At 44.3% G+C, this 27,137-nt stretch overlaps 1 protein-coding gene across 3 annotated transcripts in view; it reads left to right on the forward strand.

The window, feature by feature from the left end:
• Window positions 1-1,484: 1,484 nt before the first annotated feature.
• The window catches only part of TMEM144 (transmembrane protein 144), a 77,076-nt gene continuing 51,423 nt past the window's right edge, over window positions 1,485-27,137 (forward strand). For 2 of the 3 annotated variants that reach the window (XM_077477113.1, XM_077477116.1), the window contains exons 1-3: window positions 1,485-1,619; window positions 13,794-13,966; window positions 18,672-18,794. In XM_077477113.1, the coding sequence (XP_077333239.1) occupies window positions 13,825-13,966; window positions 18,672-18,794 (265 nt within the window). In that variant the 5' untranslated portion in view covers window positions 1,485-1,619; window positions 13,794-13,824. Of the gene's footprint in view, window positions 1,620-13,793; window positions 13,967-15,371; window positions 15,477-18,671; window positions 18,795-27,137 lie in introns of those variants that run through there. The other variant, XM_077477117.1, reaches the window with a different exon arrangement.

Genomic DNA, 27,137 nt, shown 5'->3' on the forward strand with positions numbered 1-27,137 from the left:
GGGACTAGAAAAAGGAAGTTCAACAGCCAGTAGCCAATAGCTTCCTTTTCGTACTTGCTTCTGAGCATGCGTCATTCTTAGTCCGCCGGACTAGCATACTCACGAGCGTATTGTCCGCTGAAACCCAAGTCCAAGATTGGGCTGCAAAACTACTTTCTAAGTCCGCCGGACTTTACGCTGAAAAAGTCCGCTGAAGCCCACACACGATCAGATTGTCAGATGAAATGTGGTCCGGCGGACTAAGTACACCGGACAATTTGATCGTGTGTAAGCGGCATTAGACATCTGATGCCTTAAGGTGAAAAAACACAAACTTTTCCAACCCCTTTAAAACCGAACGCATATCAATTACACAGGTTCTGTGGCTGATTAAGGTGTCAGTTAAAGCGGGGTTCCACCCTAAAGTGGAACTCCCGCTCATCGGAACCCTCCCCCCCTCCGGTGTCACAATTGGCACCTTTCAGGGGGTAGGGGGGTGCAGATACCTGTCAAAGACAGGTATTTACACCGACTTCCGGGCATAGACTCCTACGGGAGTCTATGCTTCTTCCTGTCCCTGCGCGCTGTCTGCTGGGACACACACGGGTCCCAGAGACAGCGCGGACAATTCTTATTGCGCTGCGCGACTCGTGCTGAGCGGCTCGCGCATGCGCAGTAGGCAACTGGGAAGTGAAGCCGCAGCGCTTCACTTCCTGATTCCCTCACCTAGAATGGTGGCAGCAGCAGCCGAGAGCCGAGTGATCGATCGGCCTCGGCTGCCGGCAACGCTGGACCCCGGGACAGGTGAGTGTCCATTTATTAAAAGTCAGCAGCTGCAGTATTTGTAGCTGCTGGCTTTTAATATTTTTTTTCCACAGTGAAATCCCTCTTTAAACTCACTTGGTCCCTCATCTGCATTAAATTAGCCTCAAAACATAAGTGTGTTTGCGTTTAAAGGGATGAGGTGGAAACCCCTACTCTGGTGACACCCTGAGATTCTTTCACTTTGAAGGGACTTCCTGTTTTCTCCATGGAACAGGAAGTGAAGGGAAATCTCTCCAATGGGACACAGGTGAAAACATGGGAAGGGGTTATAACCCTCCCTTGCTCTATCCAAAATGAAAATAAAGTTTTGCATTTAGTGACACGTTAGACACACATTGTCATATATGTGAACCAAAAATTCCTGTTTTTCTGGAAATGTTTGCTATGAATATGGAAAGGTGTATAACAATGTGTAAAGCGGAGTTCAGAGCTAACACGTGCTCACACCCCTGTAACAGCTCAATGTTTTATATATAGAATGTGGAATCTCTCTGGGCCATTGTTTTCTTTGCTCTGCTCTCTACCGAGACTACTAATCATCCCTCGCTAAAGGAAACCCAACACCTCTCCAAATACAAAAAAAACTAAACTGAGCTCTGTGCCATCCTCCAATCAGCACACGGCGATCAGGGTGAGAGAGAAGGTGAGGTCACATGACATGCATAGCTTCTCTCCGATCACAAGACTAGTCTGGGAGGTGAGCCAGGACAATGCTCAGCAGCTGTCATGTGACCCGGAAGTAAGTCATGTGATCTGATCAGGTTACAATGAGGAAACAAAGCTCACAGAAGTCTATGGGCTGATCACTAAGACAGGTAGGTGAGCTGATCCTTCCACACAGGGGGGGGGACATACATGTACACATAGCGCTATTGATTTTTTACTGTAATAAAAGAGTCTGCAGAGGAATTAGAGAGTGAGTCAGTGTGTGTTGTGAATAGACTAGTTCTTCCATTCCTGGGGAGTTTTGGTTACAGAATCAGAGGTACAGTGACCCCAAGGGTTTGATCCTAACATTTCCTGTGCTGCTGAAGCAAGAACATCATGTTACTTAGGACAGTGTTTCTTAAAGGGGTTGTAAAGGTTCGTGTTTTTTCACCTTAATGCATCCTATGCATTAAGGTGAAAAAACACCTGTCAGTGACCGGCCCCCAACCCCTGTTTTACTTGCCTGACCCCTCGAACTTGTCCCATGGGGATGTGCTGGCTCTTGGCTGTTGATTGGATAGATTAATAGCAGCGCAGCCACTGGCTCCCGCTGCTGTCAATTAGAGCTGCCATGACGAGTCGACGTAATTGATTACATCGACTACGAAAATACGTCGATGTGCATGAAAGGCGTTGATGCGTCACACGTTGAGAGTTGCAGGTCCACACCTCCACCGCGGCTTTCAGGGCGGTGCTTCTCTCCCACACACGATCACCGCTGACTGTCCCCTATCCTCCTCCAGCCCCCATTTGTCCTTCTCCATGCTGCTCCGTGTCTCCCACTCTTCTCCATGCTGCCGTCCCCCTCTTTTCTCCCCCTCCGTGCTGCCACCCCCTCAGTATCTCAGGATGGAGAGCGGAGGTAGAAGCCGGTAAACCCGACTCCTTCATTTTCTGAATGGACAAAGTCAGTGACCACTGACTCTGGCCATTTGCATAACTGAAACATTGTAACCTCCTGTGATTACGATGTCTCAGTTAATGAATGAAGAGAAGCCACTGTCTTCTCTGCATTCATTATCAGTGCAGAAGAGGCTACAGAGAAAGGGACTGGGGAATCTCTGTCCCTAGTTCCTTTCCCTGTCTCAAATGGGAGATGTCAGAGGTCTGTTAAGACCCCTGATATCTCACCATAGCCCCCCCAACAGGGCTGATAAAAAAAATTGCAATGAATAATAATAATAATAATAATAAAAAACAAACAAAAAAAAAACACACTGACACTGTCCCCACACACCCTCCCCCTTAAAGAAAGAAAGCATTGTAAAAAATAAATTATAAACATTCATTAACTTCTGAACAGAAAAAAAAAAAAGCTAAGATAAAAGAATATATCTACATATGTGTATATGTATGTATGTATGTGTGTATATATATATATATATATATATATATATATATATATATATATATATATATATATATATATATAGTTATATTCTTTTATCTTAACTTAGGTAAGATAAAATAATATGACTATATATATATATATATATATATATATATATATATATATATATATATATATATATATATATATATATATATAGTGTGTGTACTAGTTATATTCTTTTATCTTACTTTATTTTTATTTTTTTTATGTACTTATTTTTTGTAGTTATCCAAAGGCTTAATTAGCTAATCAAAAAAAAGAACACTAGATTAAGTAAAAAAATAAAATAAAAATAATCGTTATAGTCGATGACTAATCGAAAAAATAATCGCTAGATTAGTCGACAGACAAAATAATCGTTAGTTGCAGCTCTGCTGTCAATCAAATTCAATGACACAGCTGAGTTCTGCATTTGGTGTCTATGAATTCAGAAGCGCTTGCAAGGTAACCCCCCGGGAGAGTGCTTCTCCCAGGGGGTTATCTGATGCAGGGAGGAGCCGAAAGCTGCAGAGGGACCCCAGAAGAGCAGGTTTGGGGCCACTCTGCAAAATGAGCTGCACAGTGGAGTTAAAGCGGGAGTCCACCGGGACTCCGCGGTTTTTTTTTTTTATTTTTTTTTTTTTTTTAAAAGCCAGCAGCTACAAATACTGCAGCTGCTGACTTTTAAAATAGTGACACTTACCTGTCCAGCGCGCCCGCGATATCGGCACCCGAAGCCGATCTCTAGGTCGTCTGTCGGGTCCTGCCGCCGCCATCTTGGGTATGAGAATCAGGAAATGGAGCCTTTCGGCTTCATTTCCCGGTTCCCTACTGCGCATGCGCGAATCGCGCTGCGCAATAAGGACGCTCCCCGCTGCCTCTGGGATCTGTGTGTTTCCCAGCAGGCAGCGGGGCACTTGCGGGAAGGGGCGGGCACTTGCGGAAAGGGGCGTAAGTTACGCCCCTTTCCGCAGAGAGCTATCCCGGAAGTGGGTGCAGTTACCTGGATTATCCAGGTAACTGCACCCCCCTCCCCCCTGAAAGGTGCCGATTGTGGCACCGGAGGGGGGGAGGGTTCCGATGAGCGGAAGGTCCACTTTAGGGTGGACCTCCGCTTTAAGTATGTTATGTTTGTTTTAAAAAAAAAACCTTTAGTGCTAGTTAACACCTGGCACAATTTCAGTTTCGTGTGCTTTTTTCTGCACTAAAAATGCCTGCACAGTGTTTTCCATTAGGGATGAGCTCCAGCGCGTTTGCACACACCACGTGCAGAGCAGGAAGTCAGCGCAGTGCTGCGCTAATCATAGGCAGTGAGACATTTCCCGATCTCTGCAGCCACGCATTGTGGCAATGTCTCACTGCCTGTGATTAGCGCAGCGCAGCACAGCACAGTGCCGATTTCCTGGCAGGCTCTGCAGGGGAGTGTGCGAACATTCTGGAGCTCAATCTTATTTTCCATGTAGTCCAATGGCTCTAGTTTACACTATGCAGTCAGTTTACGGTGCAGAAACTGACTGCATGGTGGAAAACGCTGTGCCTGCATTTTGTGCAGAAAAAAAGTGAATGGAACTGCGTCTGGTGTGAACTGCCACTTATGCCGCGTACACACGTAGCAGACTATCCGGCGGACTTTCTGCCGGACTGTCCGCCGGACTATCCGAACGAGCTACTTGCCCACACACAGCACTTTTTCAGTGGACTAATACGGCGTACTAAGTCCGCCGGACTATCTGCCGTACTTTTGAAATGAACAGACTCGCCCACACACGTGGAGGAAAGTCCGCTCATTTTGAGCGCGTCTCCAGGTAGCCGGGGCCAGCAAAGGAGGCGTCGCTGGCCCCGTCACCTGGTATGGACTTAAACTAAAAATCGGCATGGGGGGGTCCCCCCTAGGTCCATACCAGACCCTTATCCGAGCACGCTACCCGGCCGGCCAGGAAAGGGGGTGGGGACAAGCGAGCCCCCCCCCCCTCCTGAGCCATACCAGGCCGCGTGCCCTCAACATGGGGGGGTGCCTTGGGGAAGAGGGGGCCGCGAGGCCCCCCACCCCAAAGCACCTTGTCCCCATGTTTATGAGGGCAAGGGCCTCTTCCCGACTACCCTGGCCATTGGCTGTCGGGGTCTGCGGGGGGCTTATCGGAATACGGGAGCCCCCTTTAATAAGGGGGCCCCCGGATACCGTCCCCCCACCCTATGTGAATGAGTATGGGGTACAATGTACCCCTACCCATTCACCTGTAAAAAAAAAAGTAAAAAAACCACAACACACAAGGGTTAAAATAGTTTATTGCACAGCTCCGGGGGTCTTCTGTCCGTCTTCGGGGGTCTTCTCGCTGGACTCCTCCGCTATCTTCTGCTAGCTCTTTTGCTAGCAGAGGAGCCCGGCTTTCTTCTTCGCCGCCGCCCTCTTCTTCAGACTTCGGGGGTCTTGTCCCCCTCTTCGGTTCTTCTTGCCTGACCACCGCGCCTTCTTCTAGCTCTTTTACAAGCGGTGGCCCGGTCTTCTGTCGTCGCTGTCTTCTCTTCTTCTCTTGAGATATTGCCTTGTCGCTGCCTCCGCTCACAATGGCAGGGACGCGCGCGGCGAATTATATAGGAACATCACCGGATGATGTCCCCGGCCATTATGATGTCACAGTCCCAGAGGGTGCTGGGACCGTGACATCAAAATGGGCGGGACATCATCCGGTGATGTCCCCATTATATAAGTCGCCCCGCGCCGCGTCCCTGCCATTGTGAGCGGAGGCAGCGACGAAGCAACATCTGAAGAGAAGAACAGAAGGCGGCGACTGAAGACCGCGCCACCGCTTGTAAAAGAGCTAGAAGAAGGCGCGGTGGCTCGGCAAGAAGAACCGAAGAGGGGGACAAGACCCCCGAAGTCGGAAGAAGAGGGCGGCGGCGAAGATGAAAGCTGGGCTCCTCCGCTAGCAAAAGAGCTAGCAGAACATAGCGGAGGAGTCCGGCGAGAAGACCCCCGAAGACGGACAGAAGACCGGAGCTGTGCAATAAACTATTTTTTTTTATTTTTACAGATGAATGGGTAGGGGTACATTGTACCCCATACTCATTCACATAGGGTGGGGGGATGGTATCCGGGGGCCCCCTTATTAAAGGGGCTTCCTGGATTCCAATAAGCCCCCTGCCCCCGCGACCCCGACAACCAACGGCTAGGGTTGTCGGGAAGAGGCCCCCCCTTCCCCAAGGCACCCCCCATGTTGAGGGCACGTGGCCTGGTACGGCTCAGGAGGGGGGGGTGGGCGCTCGCTCGTCCCCACCCCCTTTCCTGGCCGGCCGGGTAGCGTGCTCGGATAAGGGTCTGATGTGGACCTGGGGGGGACCCCCGCGCCGATTTTTTTTTTTTTTTTTTTTTTTTTTTCCGGCGTAGGGATTCCCCTTTAAGTCCATACCAGGTGACGGGGCCAGCGACGCCTCCTTCGCTGGCCCCGGCTACCTGGAGGCGCGCTCAAAATGAGCGGACTTTTCTCCGGGCGGGAAAAGTCCATTCATTTAAAAAGTACGGCGGACTGGCACACACGCGGCCGGATTGTCCGCCGAAATGCGAGTCCGGCGGACAGATTGGAATGCAAAAATACTTTCTTAGTCTGCCGGACTTTTGGGTAACAAAAGCCGGAGCCTACACACGGGGGGATTGTCCGGCGGACTTGTTTTAGAGTCCGCCAGACTTTTCCACCGGATTGTTTGGATTTTCCTCAGATAAAACTGCTGTGGTAATTACTAAGGCAGTGAGACTGATCAAATCATCTGTGCAAAATAATGGATAGCCTGAAAAAATTACCTGTTGGGGGTATTTGACTGGAGTTGAGAAACACTGGCTTAGGACATAGATGGATATCTGTAGTGGTGTTGGGGTTGCCACCTCATCCCTTTAAAACTGAGCACATTAAAGGGGTTGTAAAGGTAAATGTTTTTTCACCTTAATGCATTCTGAAAAAACATCTCACACTGCCGGCGCCCCCAGTCCCCCCGTTTTACTTACCTGACCCTTCGAAAATCCCGCGCTCGCCCCCGCCGTCCTCTTCGCCGCTCAGCCTGGCCGCTGATTGGCTGGAGTGGATGGATTGAAAGCAGCGCAGCCATTGGCTCGCGCTGCTGTCAATCACATCCAATGACGCAGCGCGCCGGGGGGCGGGGCCTTGTGATACAGCGAGCGGCTATAGCCGCCGGCTGTATCACGGGAGCGCGCCCGCAGTGCTTCTCACCAATGCGAGGGAGCTCACATTAACGTGAGAAGCACCTGCGGGAGGAAGCAGAGACAGCCGCCGAGGGACCCCAGAAGAGCAGGTTCGGGGCCACTCTGTGCAAAACGAGCTGCACAGTGGAGGTAAGTATGACATGTTTGTTATTTTAAAAAAATAAAAAATTTTACTTTACAAGCCCTTTAATTATGCAGGTTCAGGTGGTTATTTAAACTCACTTGGTGCCTTATCGGGATTAAATTAGCCTCAGAACCTGTGTAATTCATAAATGTTTGGGTTTAAAGGGATGAGGTGGTGTACAGAATCCAAGACACTAGATGGATGTCTTTAAAGTGATTGTAAAGGCTGAAGGTTTTTTATGCATAAAATATTCAGTGTGCAGCTCCCGTGTTCAATTGACAACTGCACGGTCATGGATGTACCCAAACAACATTTTTATCATTTATTTTCCCCACAAGCAGAGCTTTTTTTTGGTGGTATTTTATCACCACTGGGGTTTTTATTTTTTGCGCTACAAATAAAAGACCAAAAAAAAATGTTTTTCTTTGTTTCTGTTACAAAACATTGTAAATAAGTAAGTTTTCTCCTTCACTGATGTGCACTGATGAGGTGCAACTGATGATGAGGTACTTATAGGCGGCACTGATCAGGAGGCACTTGGCAGGCATCCTTGGTGCTCTGCTATGGGCATCCTCGAAGGGTCTGCCCTGATAATTAATGCGCTGATTGTCAACGCAGACCCCCCCCCCCCCTCCCATCAGGAGAGCAGCCAATTGGCTCTTCTCTAGAGGTTGGCATTTTTTAATCAATCGGTCGATTGTGTTGTTAAAAAAGGCCGATTATATCTTCAGCGCGACTTGCAAATGACTTCTGTAATAGAAGTCAATGCAAGTTGCCTGAAAGAGGAAGTAAACCCTGATGGGTTTACTTCCTCTTTGATTCCCTGCAAAGGTAAAGCATATGCATAGTAGTCCATTATGTGTCACTTACCTGACACAGGAGCCAGCGAAGTCACCGCTGTCCCCTATAGTCCGGAGCGTCCATCTTCTCGGTGGGTCTCTCTGCTCTGCCGCTGTCATTCGGCGAAGCCACCGCTCCCGTGCATGCGCACGGGAGCCGCCACTCGCGGCATATCGCCGTTGACAGCGGCGCGCCCACTGCGCCTGCGCGCCGCTGTCTACGGCGCATGTCTTTCGGCAAATATCCCCTAAACAGTGTAGGTTTAGGAGATATTTCTTGGACCTACAGGTAAACCTTAATCTAGGCTTACCTGTAGGTCAAAGGTGGTTGTAAGGGTTTACAACCACTTGAAGACTTCAGTGGAAGGACTTTGTCTCCTTTCTGGGCAGCCTGCCAAGAAAAGAGCAAAGAGATGCAATGTTTATAATTATCAATGAACTGAACTCCATGTGTAGGAGATCTCAGTTTAACCATTTAAAGACTAAATCTTTTCTGACACTTGATGCTTACAAGTAAAAATCCTGTATTTTCTGGTAGAAAATCACTTAGAACCCCCAAAAATGATATATATATTTTTAGCAGAGACCCTAGGGAATAAAATAGTGGTTGTTGAAATATTTTATGTCACAGGGTATTTGCACAGAGGTCTTTCAAATGCAATTTTTTTGGGAAAAAATACACTAATGATTTAAAATAAATAAATAAATAAAACGGTAAAGTTAGCCCATTTTTTTTTTTTTTTTCATCCAAAAGTTTTGATTACCTGTTTTTGTGTATTTAATATATATTTTTATCTAAATTATACATACGAGTGAACTGATTGGAGGTTTGTTTTGTTTAATAAATGTTTAAATGTAAGAAATTTTCTGTATCACTTATTACTTAAGACTGCTTTCACACTGGAGCAGCCAGACGTTGACGGTAAAACGCTGCTAGTTTTAGCGGTGCTTCACCGTCATTTTAGAGGCGCTATTTGGCTGCTAGCAGGGCACTTATAATCCAGCTAGCGGCCGAGGAAGGGGTTAAATGTGCCGTGAAGCGCCGCTGGCAAATCGTATTGCAGGCACTTCGGCAGCGGTGCCCATTCATTTCAATGGGCAGGAGTGGTGGAGGAGCGGTATACACCACTCCAAAGATGCTACTTGCAGGACTTTTTTTTTTTTATGTCCTGCCAGTGCATCACTGCAGTGTGAAAGTACTCTGGCTTTCACACAGCCTGCAGGGGAGCCGTTTTGCAGGCACTTTACAAGTGCTGTTTTTAGCCCAAAACCGTCTGAAAAACGCCCCAGTGTGAAAGGTGTCTAACTGTTAGATTTTATGAGATGAAGGGGAAAAAATAAAATCGGCCTAACGTATCAGCCCAAAAAAATCGGCATCACATACCGGCCATCGGCCGCCGTGATTTCTAAATATCGGCATCGGCCAGAGAAAAACCCTTATCGGTCGACCTCTACTCTTCTCTACCTGCACCTGTCAGCGCGTATAGAGGAAAAGCCAATAAACAGCACTTCCTGGTTACCATATGATGAGCTGTGATTGGACACAGCTCATCACATGGTAAAGAGCCTACGTCATAGAGATGAGGTGTATCAGACTGACTTGCTACCAATCACTGAGCTGTGCACCCCTGCGGGCGCCTGCTAGCGACTTGTCTTGACTGGACGTCATATGACGTCCAGTCAGGATAATACAACCACTTTCCAGCTCTCATTTTGCTATATGGCAGGCGGGAAGTGGTGAATGAATGAATTTCTAACAGTGAATGTGATTTTCATTCAGGGAAGTCCATTCATCTGGAAATCAAACAAAACAGTGTGGTCCTTTCAAACCACATTCATTCCGTCATCGAATGTACAAAGAATTTATTTTATTAAAAGTACTTCTATAGCACTGTCAACTTACACAGAGATTTACATTTCTAGGTATGTGACTGGGGAATAGGGATGAGCTTTGAGTTTGAGTCAAACTCATGTTCGGTGAACAATTTGGGGTGTTCACGGCAAATTCGAAAAGCCGCGGAACACCCTGTACAAGTCTATGGGAGAAATCTAAAGTGCTAATTTTAAAGGCTAATATGCAAGTTACTGTCTTAAAAAGTGTTTGGGGACCTGGGTCCTGCCCCAGGGGACATGTATCAATGCAACAAAAACGTTTTTTAGGGAGCAGTGATTTTAATAATGCTTAAAGTGAAACAATAAAAGTCTAATATTACTTTAAATTTCGTACCTGGGGGGGTGTCTATAGTATGCCTGTAAAGGGGCGCATGTTTCCCGTGCTTAGAACTGTCTCTGCACAAAGTGTAATTTCTGCAGGAAAAAAAGTAATTTAAAATCACTCACGGCTGTATTGAATTGTCGGCTCCCCTAATACAGAGAACACTCATTGAAAGTCATTGATTAACAAAAAAAAAAGCGTGGGGTTCATCCAAATTCAATTACCAGGCCCCCTAAAAATCCATACCAGACCCTTTATCCGAGCACGCAACCTGGCAGGCCGCAGGAAAAGGGGGGGTGAGAAAGCCCCCTCTGGTATGGATATTTAGGGGGAACCCCACGTAATTTTTTTTTTATTTGACGCGGGGTTCCCCTTAATATCCATACCAGACCTGAAGGGCCTGGTAATTGAATTCGGGGGAACCACACGCTTTTTTTTTTTTCTACTTATCAATGACTTTCAATGAGTGTTCTCTGTATTACGGGAGCCGACAATTCAATATAGCCGCGAGTGATTTTAAATGACTTTTTTTCCTGCTGAAATGACTTTGTGCAGGGACATTTCTAAGCACAGGAAACATGCGCCCCTTTACAGGCATACTATAGACACCCCCCAGGTACGAAATTTTAAAGGAATATTACACTTTTATTGTTTCACTTTAAGCATTATTAAAATCACTGCTCCCGAAAAAACTGCAGTTTTTAAAACTTTTTTTTTGCATTGATCCGGGTCCCCAAACACTTTTTAGGACAGTAACTTGCATATTAGCCTTTAAAATTAGCACTTTAGATTTTGACCGTTCGAGTCCCATAGACTTTAATAGGGTTCTAAAGTTCACATGAAGTTTAGGTCTGTTCGCAGGTTCTGGTGCGAACCGAACAGGGGGGTGTTCGGCTCATCCTTACTGGGGAATTATACCTCTTTAACTCATCCAAAATATTATTGAGGGTTATTTTAACCGGCCTTCTTCAACTCCTCTGCACAATATATCGACAATGACAAAGGTAATTGTTAAATTGGCCTACAAGTCTAATGTATTAAGGCATGAAATTACAGCTATAAATGTTAGTGAATTGACTTTTCCCTTAAATTAGCACTACGTGGTAATAAATTTAAATAATACTAAAGTCATTATCAATTAACAAAGCTAAAATACATGTTCTCTTCCATAACAATTTACTGTGCACCCAATAATATTTAATAATTATCGTAATTGCAAATAACACTTTTTTATAGCTTTTTAATTCCCCCTATAATGTGAGAATTGCTGGAGAACTATGACATGAGATAGAGAGCAATAAAGAACTTGCAGCAGCTTCTGTGCACATGTACTAATAGGTGAGATGGCAAAAGGAATGACGTACACTCTCAATAGACAAGAGAGTTGATTTACTTAAACTGTACAGTGCTAAATGTGGTGCAGCTGGCATGGTAGCCAATCAACTTCTAACTTCAGCCTCTTCAGTTATAGAGCACCGTTTTCTAAATTTGATTAGTAACATTTGTTTTTTTTCTCCACATAGTAAAATTAAAAGCATGACCAAATCAGTCGCAGTGTAGCTGAAATGAAAAGTTTGTCTCTGGTGAATGCACAGTACTTTTACATCATACGTTTGTCTTTAATGCAGAACTCCACTCAAACGTTCTGCTTTAAGACCTCCTCCTCCCTTCCTGTGCCATATTTGACATATTATTTTGGGGGGAGCAGGTACCTAGTTTTGACAGGTAGGTACACACTCCCACTCCCACTTCTGCTAGGATTGAAGTTCTCTCCCTCCCCACAATATTATGGAACACATCAAAGGTCATATACTGGTGCATGCGCAGTGGGAAGCCGGCTGTGAAGCCTAAAGCAGCATGGCTGGGCTCTTATGGCGCCTGGACCTAAAGCCGATTGAAGAATCGGCTCGGATGAGGACGGTGCTGGAACCCATGGACAGGTAAGTCTTTTTATTAAGAGTCAGCAGCTACAGTATTTGTAGCTGCTGGCTTTTATTCAGTTTATTTTTTTTATCCTCAGCGGACAACTGCTTTAACTCAGCATGCACCAAACTGGACATAACAAGTGGCTTTGCATGTCACGTTTACTGAGCTAAAGGTGGAGCTGGTCAGTATTCTCTATGGCAGCCGACATTAAATGGTGGCCCACGGTCTGAACAGGGAGCGGGTGACTCTCTTGTCCTGCCTTTCAGGAAGGCCAGTGTAGTGCCAGATCTTCGCTGCTCAGCAGTCATTGGCTGCTGGGACCGTGGGAGTCCCAACAACCAATGACATCATGTATGCTCCCCGCCCCCTGCTGCTGACTCTCATGGGTCTTGGCTCTCACTCCTTGCCGGCTGCGAGGTATGGTGCCCATCAGAATGCTCCTTAACAGAAAGTGTGCAAAAAGATTCCCCCTGCAGCTTGCTACCTCTGCCAGCTGCTGCCCTCAAGCTATGTGAGGTGTAATATTTACAGTTGCACACTTTCTGTTAAGGGGCACGCTGTTGGGTACAACATGTGCCCTTAAACATAAAATGTGCCCATCAGCATACCCCTTATTTTATGTTAAGGGGCACGCTGATGGGCACATCTGATCTAAGGGGGCACTGTGACGGGAATGCCTGATGTAAAGGAGCACTCTGATGAGCACACCTGATATTATGGGTACACCTGATGTAAGGAAGCACTCTCATGGCGACGCCTAATGTAAGGAGTCACTCTGATGAGGACACCCTATGTAAGGGGGCACTGTGATGGGCAAACCTTATATAATGGGGCACTCTGGGGACAAATGATGTAAGGGGGCACACACCAATGGGCGACACCAGATGTTAGGGGGTCTTCCTTTGCAGAAACCTGATATAAGAGGGTACTCTGATGGTGGCAGCTGATTTATGGGAGTAGTTTGATGGGGCACCCAATGTAATGAATTACTCTGATAGGGGCACCTGATGTAAGGGGGAACATCCCATTTATATTTACAGAGTATTACCAGAGTGTGTGGAGGAAACAATAACAAAAGCACCACAGAGCATGGCTTGCCCCAAAAAAGGAAAGTAGATGCGTACAATCGTTCATGGCACAGACTTGAGATTCGGACGTCGGGCAGCAGTACATTTTGGTGACTGGATCTCCTTGAATTTTATTTCAATGCTTAAGGCATGTCCGGGATATCAAAGCCTGCTGGGATCTGTTAAGTTGAGAAACCTCATTCTGGTCCTGGCAGGATGGACAATATAAAGCTAGTTTCCTGTACATGGGAGGGATGTGATTGTATTTACATTTTTTTTTTTTCCTAAGATGGCTAGTTGCAATGCTCTTATCCCTTAAAAACAATTTCAACAAGAGTTGACCTCTCCTGTAGCAACATTCGGTTCCACCCCTTCATCAGACCCAATATTTACATTCATTTAGCATAGTGATATTGTGCATAATGATAACAAACTGGCATCAAAATGTATTTTTACCCGCTTGCCTGAGATAAAGCAAATACTTTTTATGTATTCATTATTATTATTTATTATTATTTTCTTTAGACTCCATAAATACAGAAACAACAGAAAAACCATGGAGTTCTGGATCACTGATACCAATCATACTGTCCACAATGACAGTTCCAATCTGGCAATTGGCTTTGCATCTTCTGCCATATCCGTTATTTTGTTTGGATCAAATTTTGTGCCAGTGAAGAAGTTTGACACTGGAGATGGTATGTGAACTTTTATGTAATCATGCATTCTGCTGCTGGCTTAATATGTTGTTTGTTTGTTATTGGTACTTTTTATAGCGCTGTCAATTTACAGAGCACTTTACATATGTATTATACAGTCACATCGGTCCCTGCTCTCAAGGAGCTTACAATCTAAGAATCCTAGTACATACAGGCAGAATTGAAGGGGCATGACCGAAAAGGTCTGCCGATCGGCTTTCAATCAGCGCTCTCAGCCATTGGCTGGAGTGTTCTGGCAGGGGGAAGTCTCCCCGTCAGAACACAATAGTACAGCAAGGGAGATCGTTGTACTAGTATTACATGGTTCGTATAGTGGCTGTTCCTAAACTGTCAATTTTTTTTTTTTGGAGTTGAATGAAAAACTATTAAGCCCCCATGCACACTATCAGATTTTCTGCAGATTTTTTTTTCCTTCAGATTTACCAAAACCATATAATATGAGGTCAAACCTTAGGAGTTTCAATTTGTATGCAATCAGGCAGGCCCTTGTACTACATGGTTTTGGTAAATCTGAAGACAAAAATCAGCAGAAAATCTGATAGTGTGTATGGGGCTTTAGTGTATATTAGACATAACTCGCATTCATACATCCACATACTAGGGACCATTAAGACAGGAGCAAATAAACCCGGCAGCATGTCTTTGGAGTGTGGGAGGAAACCTTTATACCTAAAGGAAGCCCATATAGGCACAGAGAGAGCAGGTAGTGTCATGGTTAGGATTCAAACCAATGACCGTATTGCTGCTAGGGGGAAGTGCAAATCACTTAGCAATTTTTATTTCACTCAGCATTTTTCTTTTTATAACTAACAAGACAGCATCTCTCATATGGTATACAAAGGGGGGTTGATAAACTATACAGGATGCAGCGCAGGCTTGTATATTTCTGCGCACAAATTTGCGCACAGACCCTGTAAAAAAATGAGGATCGCTCAGGGAGTGCTTGTCTGCTTTCTGGTGCCCTCGCATTGAAGCCGAGCACAGGACAGCTCACAGCCTATGCTCCTCATGGAAACAAGGTTCCAACTTCATTACAATGACTTCAAGGCTTGTCTCAGGGAAGGGAGAGGGAATATCCCCATGGGTGTGTTAACTAAACAAAGGGACAGTGACCATTATGCTTTGCCACTGCCCTGCTACAGTAATACCCACTAATGCAGACTGTTTTTTGGGGAGGAAAAGAGATGATGTTCATGAAAGAAAAAAAAAGAAAAAACTGTACGGGGCGTGTGAACATGATTTTCTGAAGATAATCAATACTATTCACTAGTCCAATACCTACAAAAATTGTAAATATTATTGCCAGATTTAGGATATAGTAATTGTTAGGAAGCTAGAGTGGAATGTTAAAGGCACGCTCAAATGTTTTTGTTGTTTTAACTAGGTATTCGTGTAATATATTACTTGTGGTGTTTGTTTGACTTGCCTTGGAATGATGCACTCAAATGTTGTGGCTGATCGATTTCCCTATGAACATGTATGGCTGCAGGTAACTTATCTTATACCTCGAGGACCAGGCAACTTTAAGTACTTTTCTCATGCATTAACAAGTTCCCTCCTGGGCTGTCATTTGACTATAGGCTGGGCAGAAAGGTGTTAATGTATGACCTCTGTCTGTAGTCTCTCTTTCTGAGTGGACGATATATGACGTTCTCCTCACGGGCCCCACTGCGGCGCAATCTGTCACCTGCTTTGTCCACTGGCCAAAGCGGATGACAGATCAGTGTACCAACCCGCTGTTGTAACCTTGTGATCGATGTGACCGATGACAGCAGGTCACATGACAATTGTACACAATGGATGGCTTTAGTTCATGTCATTCATTGTGTACTATTGTTGTGAAGGCTCACAGTGATCACATGGTAAAGACAGGGCCAGTCACAGCCCATCTGTACTATGTGATCAGCTAAGGCCAATCACAGCTAATCACAATAGTAAACACTGAATGAATAGTTTTTATTCAGAAAAAAATGGTTGCTTATAACAGTGAAATAAACTGTTCTAAGCAATTGTGTGTGTGTGTAAAAAAAAAAGAAAAACAAATCTTGATCACCTCCCCAGAGTAGTATAGTGTTACTTTAATAACACTGTATTTCTCTGGTCACAGTATGTAAAAAGAAAATGTAATGAAAAACGTATTTATAAAAATTTTAAAGTTATTACTTTTCTTTTGTTTTTGCACTGGTGACAAACTTTTTGTTTTCATTTTCCAAAAAATTGTGACAAAAAACATCAAAAAACTCCAAGCCTCGGACTGTCTACTTTCCAAAAAGTATAATTTGGGGGTTATTTGTACACTGTAAACTGAAAGCGCTGACACAGGATTTACTCTACTATAGGTTGTGCGTACAAGTCAACAAATTTGACCATGAGTCTCCATTATCAATTCACTTATTATGCAGGTGAAAAACACATGGTGCAGGAAGGAAACTTTAATGCTTTTGGATGCAGGATATAGAGCATCCACCTTAAATATTAATATTCTATACATTGCTATGCCATAGTACAAAAATCAGAGAAAACATTGTATATGATATCAAGGATTGTACATATTTTAAGGGTTACATGATAATACAATACAGCAATGACCTATACACTCACCGACCACTTTATTTGGTACTTACTAGTACCAGGTTGGGCTCCCTTTTGCCTTCAGGACTGCCTTAATTCATCATGGCACAGATTCAACAAGGTGTTGGAAACATTTCTCAGAGATTTTGGTCCATATTGACATGATAGCATCACTTAGTTGCTGCAGATTTGTCGGCTGCACATCCATGAATCTCCCGATCCAAAACATCCCAAAGGTGCTCTATTGGACTGAGATCTGGGGACTGCGGAGGCCATTGGAGCACACTGAACTCATTGTCCTGTTCTAGAAACCAGTGGTGAGATGATTTGAGCTTTGTGACATGGTGTATTATCCTGCTGGAAGTAGCCATCAGAAGATGGGTACACTGTAGTCATAAAGGGATGGACATGGTCAGCAACAATACTCAGGTAGACCATGGCATTTAACTTTAAATGATATTCAGTTTGTACTAAAGGGACCAAAGTGTGCCAAAAAAATATCCCCCACACTATTACATTACAGTCTGAACCATTGATACAAGGCAGGATAGATCCATGCGTTCATATTATTTATGCCAAATTATGACCCTACCATCTGAATGACGCAGCTGAAATCGAGATTCATCAGACCAGACAACGTTCTTCCAATCTTCTTTTGTCCAATTTTGGTGAGCCTGTGCAAATTGTAGCCTCAGTTTTCTGTTCTTAGCTGACAGAAGTGGCACCCGGTGGGGTCTTCAGCTGTAGCCCATTTGCGTCAAAGTTTGATGTTTTGTGTATTTGGATGGAATTCTGAAAATCTTGGTTGTAACGAGTGGTTATTTGTGTTCTGTTACCCTTTGATCATCTCAAACCAGTCTGCCCATTCTCCTCTGACATCAACAAGGCATTTTTGTCCACGTAACTTTTTCAGTCCATTCTGTTTAAATCATAGCAATAGTTGTGCATGAAAATCTCAGTAGATCAGCAGTTATATATACTCAGACCAGCCTGTCTGGCACCAACAACCATGTCATGTTCAAAGTCACTTAAATCACCTTTCTTCCCAATTCTGAAGCTCGGTTTGTATCCCAGTAAGTTGTCTTCACCACGTCCAGATGCCTAAATGCATTGAGTTGCTGCCATGTGATTGGCTGATTAGCAATCTGTGTTACCAAGCAGTTGAACAGGTGTACCTAATAAAGGGGCCGGTGAGTGTAAAGTCTCAATCTATATGATTCTAAAGGTCTAGAAGTCTTGTCCATGCAATAATAATAATTACTGTCTTGGTGTATCTGGCTTTTTAAAAAGGCAATGGTAACAAGGTAGGGTCCATTCTAAAACATTAAAAATGAAATAAAATTTAAAGGGAACTTTAGAGTGGGAAACACTCACAAAAACTTATTTCTCATAGATTGCAAATTCATGCAATTTTTATAAGCAACCACTAGGTGTCCCTAGCAGGTTGCTAACCATATGCGGAAGTGATAGTTAAACATATACATGTCTCCAGATTTCTCCAGTGTGTGATAATAACTGTAACGACGGGCAGCCCCTCATATCACTATTATTGATATACACATACACATTGGCGCAGGTAAGGGAATAGTTAGTCTATTCCCCCATCTTACATTATAAAGAATGAAATAACTTTATAAAGTCTAGTAATATTTCATCTTTGGTACCTGGTATAGTTTTCCTCTGCTAAGAAATATTGAGTATTTTCCAGCTAGACTAATTAGGAAAACCTCCCTTTTTTTTTTTTTCTCTGGGCTGTGCCAAACAGCAGATTCTCAAGCCTTTGCTTCTTAGAGAAGGTCCTATTAGTTTAAGTCTTTAGTTTCCAGATCACTGCACTGAGAGAGAACATTGCCTGCAACCAAGTTAGATAAAATTAGGTTTGGAAACTTAGAGGCAAGAAATCTGCTGACTTCAGTATATTTTAGTTTTGCTATATGTCCCTACATAAATGTATTTTATTCGTTTTGGAAATTCATTGTAAAATAAAATAGGATGTCTGGTCTAGTCTAGATAGATAGATAGATATAGATAGATATATATATAGATATATATAGATAGATAGATAGATAGATAGATATATATATTGATATATTTTTTTATTTTTGTCTTCCAGGTATGTTCTTCCAGTGGATTCTCTGTGCTTCCATATGGATAGTTGCTTTAGTGGTGAACCTGATCTTGCGCTGTCCAAAATTCTGGCCTCTTGCTATGGTTGGAGGCTGTGTATGGGCAACAGGTAAGACTACTTCATATGTAACTTTGGCTATGAGGCAGACTAAACCCTCCCAAAAGAATAAAAGGGATTGCTATGAATCGGTATACTTGGCAAACAAGATGTGAAGCTTTCCTTTGTCCATCTTGCCTCATTATGTAAACTCTGTCTAATCTATCACGTTAAGTCAGACCTTTATTATACACTATTGGTCTCCAAACTGTGGCCCAGAGGCTGAATCCAGCTCTTTGCTTGCCTTTATCTGGCCTTTGGGGCACTATTCCCCCCCACTGATACAAGACATTATTCTGCCAACTGGCACCAACAATGGGCACCATTTCTCCCACTGACACCAACAATGGGGCACTATTCCTTCCAATGATGGTGTACACTTCCTCTCCCTAATATCAAATGTGGCAATGTTTACTCCCACTGATGCCAGGAAAATTTCCACTCGCGCTGGCCACAGTCTGGCCTCCTAAAGTTGGACAATAAACTGGCCCTTTCTTTAGAAAGTTTGGTAAAAACAAATATCCTAATTTTTGGACCTACAAATAGTAGGCAAAAATAGTTTTTTTTTTTTAGCTAAATATGAGGGAAATATGGTTGGTGGATTTTTGGAAAAAGTTGCACTAAATGTGCTTTGTATAGATAACTGTATGTACTTTCTCTTGTTGCTCTGTCATTTATTCAGGACATATACTTGCTGTCGTCCAGCAAATCTCTGAAATCAGCATTATCAGGTAGCATGTTTAAGTGGTTCCCGACCAGCTTACGCAGATATACTGTGGCAGAATGGCTCCCCTGGGCGAAATCCCGTACGGGTACGTCTATTTGTTTTTGTCGCCACCAGAGGGCGCTCACCCGCTGCACGATGGGGGACCCGATGCGCGTGGCCGGCGAGCATGATCACCGCCTGTCATGCACGATCACGTTCACGAGCTCCAGTATGGGGATTTGTGTGTGTAAACATACAAATCCCTGTGCTGTCAGGAAGAGGAGCCATATCGTTTGTTCCTACTAAGTAGGAAAAACGATGTCTCCTGTCCTAGTCAATCCTATCCCCCCACAGTTAGAACACTCTGACGGAGCACACAATTAACACCTTGATCTCCCCCTAGTGTTAACCCCTTCCCTGTCAGTGACATAACAGTAATCAGTGCATTTTTATAGCACTGATCGCTTTATAAATCCCCCAAAAAGTGTCAAACGTCTCAGATCTGTCCATTGCAATGTCGCAGTACTGCTAAAAATTGCAGATCACCGCCATTACTAATAAAAAAAATAATAATAATAAAAATGCCATAAATCTTTCCCATAGTTTGTAGATACTATAACTATTGCGCAAACCAATCAATATACACTTATTAATTATATATATAATTTTTTTTGCTCTTACCAAAAATATGTAGAAGAATTAATATTGGCCTAAACTGATGACATTTTTTTTTTAATTTGGGGGATATTATAGCAAAAAGTAAAAAATATTACTTTTAAAAAAAATATATATATTTTTATTTTTTTTGAATTGTCACTCTTTTTTTGTTTATAGTGCAAAAATAAAAACCGCAGAGGTGATCAAATACTACCAAAAGAAAGCTCTATTTGTGGGGAAAAAAAGGACACAAATTGTGTTTGGGTACAGCGTCGAACGACCGTGCAATAGTCAGTTCAAGCAATGTAGTGCCAAATTGTAAAAAGTGCTCTGGCCGGAAGGGGGTTAAATGTTTCCGGGGCTGAAGTGGTTAATACAGCTGTCACTGAGGATGCTGCTGTTCTCAAGCCCATAATGTTATGGAGCCCAAGCTTGCTCTGTCCTTTAATTTACCAGATATTTGCTTACATTTACAGTGAGGGAAAAACGTATTTGATCCCCTGCTGTTTTTATACATTTGCCCACTGACAAAGAAATGATCAGTCTATCATTTTAACAGTGAGAGACGTAATAACAAGAAAAACATATTTCAGAAAAGTTCTAAATTGACTTGGATTTTAATGAGTGAAATAAGTATTGCAAAACATGCTTTAGTACTTGGTGGTAAAACCCTTGTTTGCAATCACAGAGGTCAGACGTTTCTTGTAGTTGGCCACCAGCTTTGCACACATCTCAGGAGGGATTTTGTCCCACTCCTCTTTGCAGATCCTCTCCAAGTCATTAAGGTTTTGAGGCTGACATTTAGTAACTCAAACCCTCAGCTTCCTCCACATATTTTCTATGGGATTAAGGTCTGGAGACTGGCTAGGTCATTCCAAGACCTTAATGTGCTTCTTCTTGAGCCACTTGAGGTTGAAAAAAGACACAAGTCCAACCTATGTGTGTGATTATATGTTAGTATTACATTGGGTATTCCAGCATGACAAGGATATACATTCATGACCCATTTTCAATGCCCTGGTTGAGGGTAGGAGGTTCTCACCCAAGATTTGACAGTACATGGCCCTGTCCATCTTCCCTTTAATGCGGTGAAGTTGTCCTGTCTCCTTAGCAGAAAAACATCCCCAAAGCATAAGATTATCCCGTGTAGTTCTGGGTCGATTCCTCATTGTTATCATGATCATTAAAACTCTATGAGGTGAGATCTTCCATGGAGCCTCAGACCAAGGGAGATTGACAGTAATTTTGTGTTTCTTCCATTTGCGAATAATCGCACCAACTGTTGTCAGCCTCTCACCAAGCTGCTTTGTGATGGTCTTGTAGATCATTCCAGCCTTGTGTAGGTCTACAATCTTATCCCCGACATCCTTGGACAGCTCTTTGGTCTTGCCTATGGTTGAGAGATTGAATCTGATTGTTTCTGTGGACGGGTGTCTTTTATACAGGTAACAAGTTCCTTTAATGCCACGTACACATGATCAGACTATCCGGCAGACTTAGTCTGGCAGACAAACCGCCGTAAAGTCTGCCGGACTGTCCGACCGAGCGGACCTGCCCACACACAGGACTATCCCTCGTACTTTTGAAATGAACGGACTTGCCCACACACAGAGGAAAGTCCATTCATTTTGAGCGCGGCTCCAGGTAGCCAGGACTAGTGAAGGAAGCGTCACTGGCCCCGTCAACTGGTACGGACTTAAAGGGGAAGCCCTACGCCGAAAAAACGATGTGGGGGGTCCCCCCACGTCCATATCAGACCCTTATCCGAGCACGCTACCCGGCCGGTCAGGAAAGGGGGGGGGGACGAGCGAGTGCCCCCCCTCCTGAGCCGTACCAGGCCTCGTGCCCTCAACATGGGGGGAGTGCTTTGGGGAAGGGGAGCAAGGCCCGTTGGTTGTCGGGGTCTGCGGGCGGGGGGCTTATTGGAATCCGGGAGCCCCCTTTAATAAAGGGGGCCCCCGGATACCGGCCCCCCACCCTATGTGAATGAGTATGGGGTACAATGTACCCCTGCCCATTCACCTGTGAAAAAAATTTAAATAAAACACAACACACAAGGGTTAACAATAGTTTATTGCACAGCTCCGGGGGTCTTCTTCCGTCTTGGGGGGTCTTCTCGCCAGACTCCTCCGCTATCTTCTGCTCTTTTGCTAGCTCTTTTACTAGCGGAGGAGCCCAGCTTTCTTTTTCGCTGCTGTCCGGGGGTCTTCTTCTGACTTCGGGGGTCTTGTCCTCCTCTTCGGCGGTCTTGTCCCCCTCTTTGGTTCTTCTTGCCGGGCCTCCGCGCCTTCTTCTAGCTCTTTTATAAGCGGTGGTCTTCTATCGCTGCTGTCTTCGCCGCCTTCTGTTCTTCTCTTCTTGAGCTGTTGACTCGTCGCTGTCTCTGGCCACAATGACAGGGACGCGGCATGCGGCGACTCTTATATAGGGACATCGCTGGGTGATGTCCCAGCCCATTATGACGTCACAGTCCCAGAGGATGCTGGGACTGTGACATCATAATGGGTGGGGACATCACCCGGCGATGTCTATATATATAAGTCGCCGCACGCCACGTCCCTGTTATTGTGGCCAGCGTCGAGTCAACAGCTCAAGAAGAGAAGAAAAGAAGGCAGCGAAGACAGCGGCGATAGAAGACCGGGCCACCGTTTGTAAAAGAGCTAGAAGAAGGCGCGGAGGCCCGGTAAGAAGAACCGAAGAGGGGGACAAGACCCCAGAAGTCGGAAGAAGACCCCTGGACGGCGGCGAAGAAGAAAGCTGGGCTCCTCCGCTAGTAAAAGAGCAGAAGATTGCGCAGGAGTCCGGTGAGAAGACCCCTGGAGCTGTGCAATAAACTATTTTTAACCCTTCTGTGTTGTGTTTTATTTACATTTTTTTCACAGGTGAATGGGTAGGGGTACATTGTAACCCATACTCATTCACATAGGGTGGGGGGCCGGTATGCGGGGGGCCCCCTTATTAAAGGGGCTCCCGGATTCCGATCAGCCCCCCACCCGCAGACCCCGACAACCAACGGCCAGGGTTGTCGGGAAGAGGTCCTTGTCCTCATCAACATGGGGACAAGGTGCTTTGGGGGCTTCCCCAAAGCACACCCCCCCCCATGTTGAGGGCACGCTGCCTGGTACGGCTCAGGAGGGGGGGGGGGGGGCGCTTGCTCGTCCCCACCCCCTTTCCTGACCGGCCGGGTAGCATGCTCGGATAATGGTCTGATATGGACCTGGGGGGGACCCCCACGCCGTTTTTTCGGTGTAGGGCTTCCCCTTTAAGTCCTTACCAGGTGACAGGGTCAGCGACACTTCCTTCGCTAGTCCTGGCTACCTGGAGCCGCGCTCAAAATGAACGGACTTTTCTCCGTGCATGGGAAAGTCCGTTCATTTCAAAAGTACGGTGGACCAGCACACACATGGCGCAGTCCGGCAGACAAATTTTGGTGCAAAACTGCTTTCTAAGTCCGACTTTTCCACCGGATTGTTTGATCGTGTGTATGTGGCATAAGAGTGCTTCTAATCTCAGCTTGTTACCTGTATAGAAGACGCATGGGAGACAAATCTTGCTGATTGCTAGGGGATCGAATACTTTAATTTATTGAAATGCAAATCAATTTATAACGTTTTAAATGAGTTTTACTGGAAATTTTGTTGTTATTCTGTCTCTCACTGTTAAAATAAACCTACCATCAAAATTTTAGACTGATCATTTCTTTGTCACTGGGCAAATGTAAAAAAAATCAGCAGGAGATTAAATACTTTTTTCCCCTCGCTGTATGCACTGTGTGCACATTATTTCTGGCCTTCAGATTGCAATTTCCCTTTCATATTCTTATTTTGGACAAGGACTAAAACTACTGAACAAGGAGAAAATTTACACACAAAAATGTATACGACCAAGGTGTAAATGGGGCAACTAAAGTAACACGTAGGAGTGAGGTATAGGCAGGGCTTATGCAAGCATTTTTGACACCCTAGGCGAAACCTCATTTTGCTCCCCCCCCCCTGGCTCCACCCTTGACCCCACCCCTTTGTCCTGCCCATGTATACCCCACCTTTTTAATGAAGTGCCCATCAAATGCGCCCTCTCTAGTGCCCATCAAATGCGCCCTCTCTAGTGCCCATCAAATGCGCCCTCTCTAGTGCCCATCAAATGCTCCCTCTCTAGTGCCCATCAAATGCGCCCTCTCTAGTGCCCATCAAATGCGCCCTCTAGTGCCCATCAAATGCGCCCTCTAGTGCCCATCAAATGCGCCCTCTAGTGCCCATCAAATGCGCCCTCTAGTGCCCATCAAATGCGCCCTCTAGTGCCCATCAAATGCGCCCTCTAGTGCCCATCAAATGCGCCCTCTAGTGCCCATCAAATGCGCCCTCTAGTGCCCATCAAATGCGCCCTCTCTAGTGCCCATCAAATGCGCCCTCTCTAGTGCCTATCAAATGCGCCCTCTCCAGCGCCCATCAAATGCGCCCTCTCCAGCGCCCATCAAATGCGCCCTCTCCAGCGCTCATCAATGTATGTTTGCTTGCTTCCATTCATTTGGGGGTTGGGACACAGACACAGTCCTCCGCTGCCACTGTGCCTCTGACACTATGTGCAATTGGAGCGGCGGCTGCCTGCTGTTGTTGAGACTTAATTGCTTGCTGCAGAGAGAAAAGAGTAGGAACACTAGTAGCCGGGTGCCCTAGGCAGCAGTGCACCCTAGGCGGCTGCCTAGTTTGCCTAGTGGTAGCACGGGCCCTGGGTGTAGGCTTTAACAAACATACTATGCTGTCACAGGACCCAGCATTATGCTGTGGAATTAATCTGGTGTGAAATATAGCTGATGTTAGTATAGATTTCTTTCCTTTAGGGATCACACAAGCTAGGATACAAACCAGTTTTTATCCCAAAGGGGTTTTAAATGCATCCTTTCTGTTGCTAAAGCCAAACCCTGTGGAGGAGGTGCAAATGAACATCACAATCTCCCCTACTCCAATGACAGAATGTAAACAATGCAGGACATTTTCAGATTGTGTGTGTGTGTGTGTGTGTGTTTTGTAATATGAGATTTGACTTCAAGGACTCAGTAGTGTACTTTTTAGAGGGGTTTTTTTTTTTTTTTTTGCCCACTTTTATTCATCCAAGACTTATGCCGCGTACACATGAGCGGAATGTCCAACAGAAGCTTTTCATCGTATATATGCCTCATCTGACTTTTTTTTTTTTTTTCTAAAATTCTGATGGACCTAGAAATAGAACATGTTCTAAATATTTCCTACGGAACCAACTCCTATCGGGAAAACCGCCCGTCTGTATGCTGTTCCGACGGACCAAAAATGACGCATGCTCTGAAGCAAGTACGGGACGGAAGCTATTGGCCACTGGTTATTGAACTTCCTTTTCTAGTCCTGTCGTACGTGTTGTACGTCACCGCGTTCTTGATCGGACTTTGGTATGATTGTGTGTATGCAAGACAGGTTCAGCGGAATTCCGTCGGAACAACCTTCAAAGTTTATTCTGACGGGAAAACTGGTCATGTGTACAGGGCATTAGAAGTAACACAAGGTTCTACCCTCGCAAGGTTTATTCAGTGTAACAAAGAGCACACATATTTCTCAGCCTCTTGGCTTTTTGTGCAAAGCTCTGTCTATTTCTTCCTTAAAGTGGTTGTAAACCCTTTAAAAAAAGATTTAAAAAAAAAAACCCTGTGTGGCACTGGATGGACAATTATGTAGATTGTATGTACTGATTGCCTATACTGTCAGGTGTCTGATCTGCCCCCTTCCTTTCCACATGTTCACTTTAAAGATTGGTGGACAGCATCTAGAGCATGGATTTGCACAAGGCTTTTGTGGATTTTAGTTACGTTAATCTGGATAAATGTAAAAGTATTTTTCACCTTTTTTAGTAAGTCTTACATTTAAATATCACTTTAACACAATAATGCAGTTTCAGAAATATGACTTAAGCCCCATGCACACTATTAGATTTTCTGCAGATATTTGTCTTCAGATTTACAAAAACCGTATAATACACACTATCAGTTTTTCTGCTGAGTTTTTCCTTCAGATTTACCAAAACCATATAATATGAGGTCAACCCTTAGGAGTTTCAATTTGTATGCAATCAGGCAGGGCCTTGCACTACATGGTTTTAGTAAATCTGAAGACAAAAATCAGCAGAAAATCATATAGTGTGTATGTGGCTTTTGAGTTTTAATTTGTATGCAATCAGGCAGGCCCTTGCACTACATGGTTTTGATACATTTGAAGACAAAAATCTGCAGAATATCTAATAGTGTGTATGGAGTCATAGTTCCATCAGGTGCATACATCAAATTAGACTTTTTTCATTTATTTGTTCAGTTTTTTTTTTTTTTTTTTATTAAAATTTATTAGCATATACCTATTTTGTTACCATGGAATATAAGTAGTCTTCAGGTTTGCATTTTTTAAAATAAATTGTATCCTGATTTTTCTGTCATTTATCCTGGCAGTGGTTTAAACTGTCTATACTCCCCAGAAAAGTGTATTTATGAAATTTCCTAATCCTAAATCCTCCAGAGTGTAAAGATAAGGGGATTAGACTGGTAACACTGACACACTTTTATTTTAAATCCTGAGGCTTATTTTTGTACTTTAGTAAAAAAAAAAAAAAAAAAAAAAAAAAACATGCCCTGAAAGCAAATTATTGGCTTTACATTGCTATCCGATTGTTTATTAGAGAAGCGATTGTTTATTACCATGTAGCTGTAAATGCAATATCTAAAACAAAAGGCATGTCAGCAGATTCATTATCATTCATTAAAAAGACTCTAGAAGGTAAGCTGCAGTGACCAAGTGATGAAAGCTTACTGTAATGCAATCCAAGTTTTTTATTTTTTTGCCTCCTTAATTTTGCAACCTTGCCATATGTTGGTTAAACTGTATATATCTTTGTAACTACTTGGTGTTACCAAGCGAATTATACAGTTTTTTTTTTGTTTTGTTTTTTTTGGACTGATTAGGCTTATATTTGGTGCCAAA

This window comes from Lithobates pipiens, unplaced genomic scaffold, assembly GCF_037356315.1.
Source record: "Lithobates pipiens isolate NorthernLeopardFrog02 unplaced genomic scaffold, aLitPip1_a1.2 Scaffold_13, whole genome shotgun sequence".
Lineage (NCBI taxonomy): Eukaryota > Metazoa > Chordata > Amphibia > Anura > Ranidae > Lithobates > Lithobates pipiens.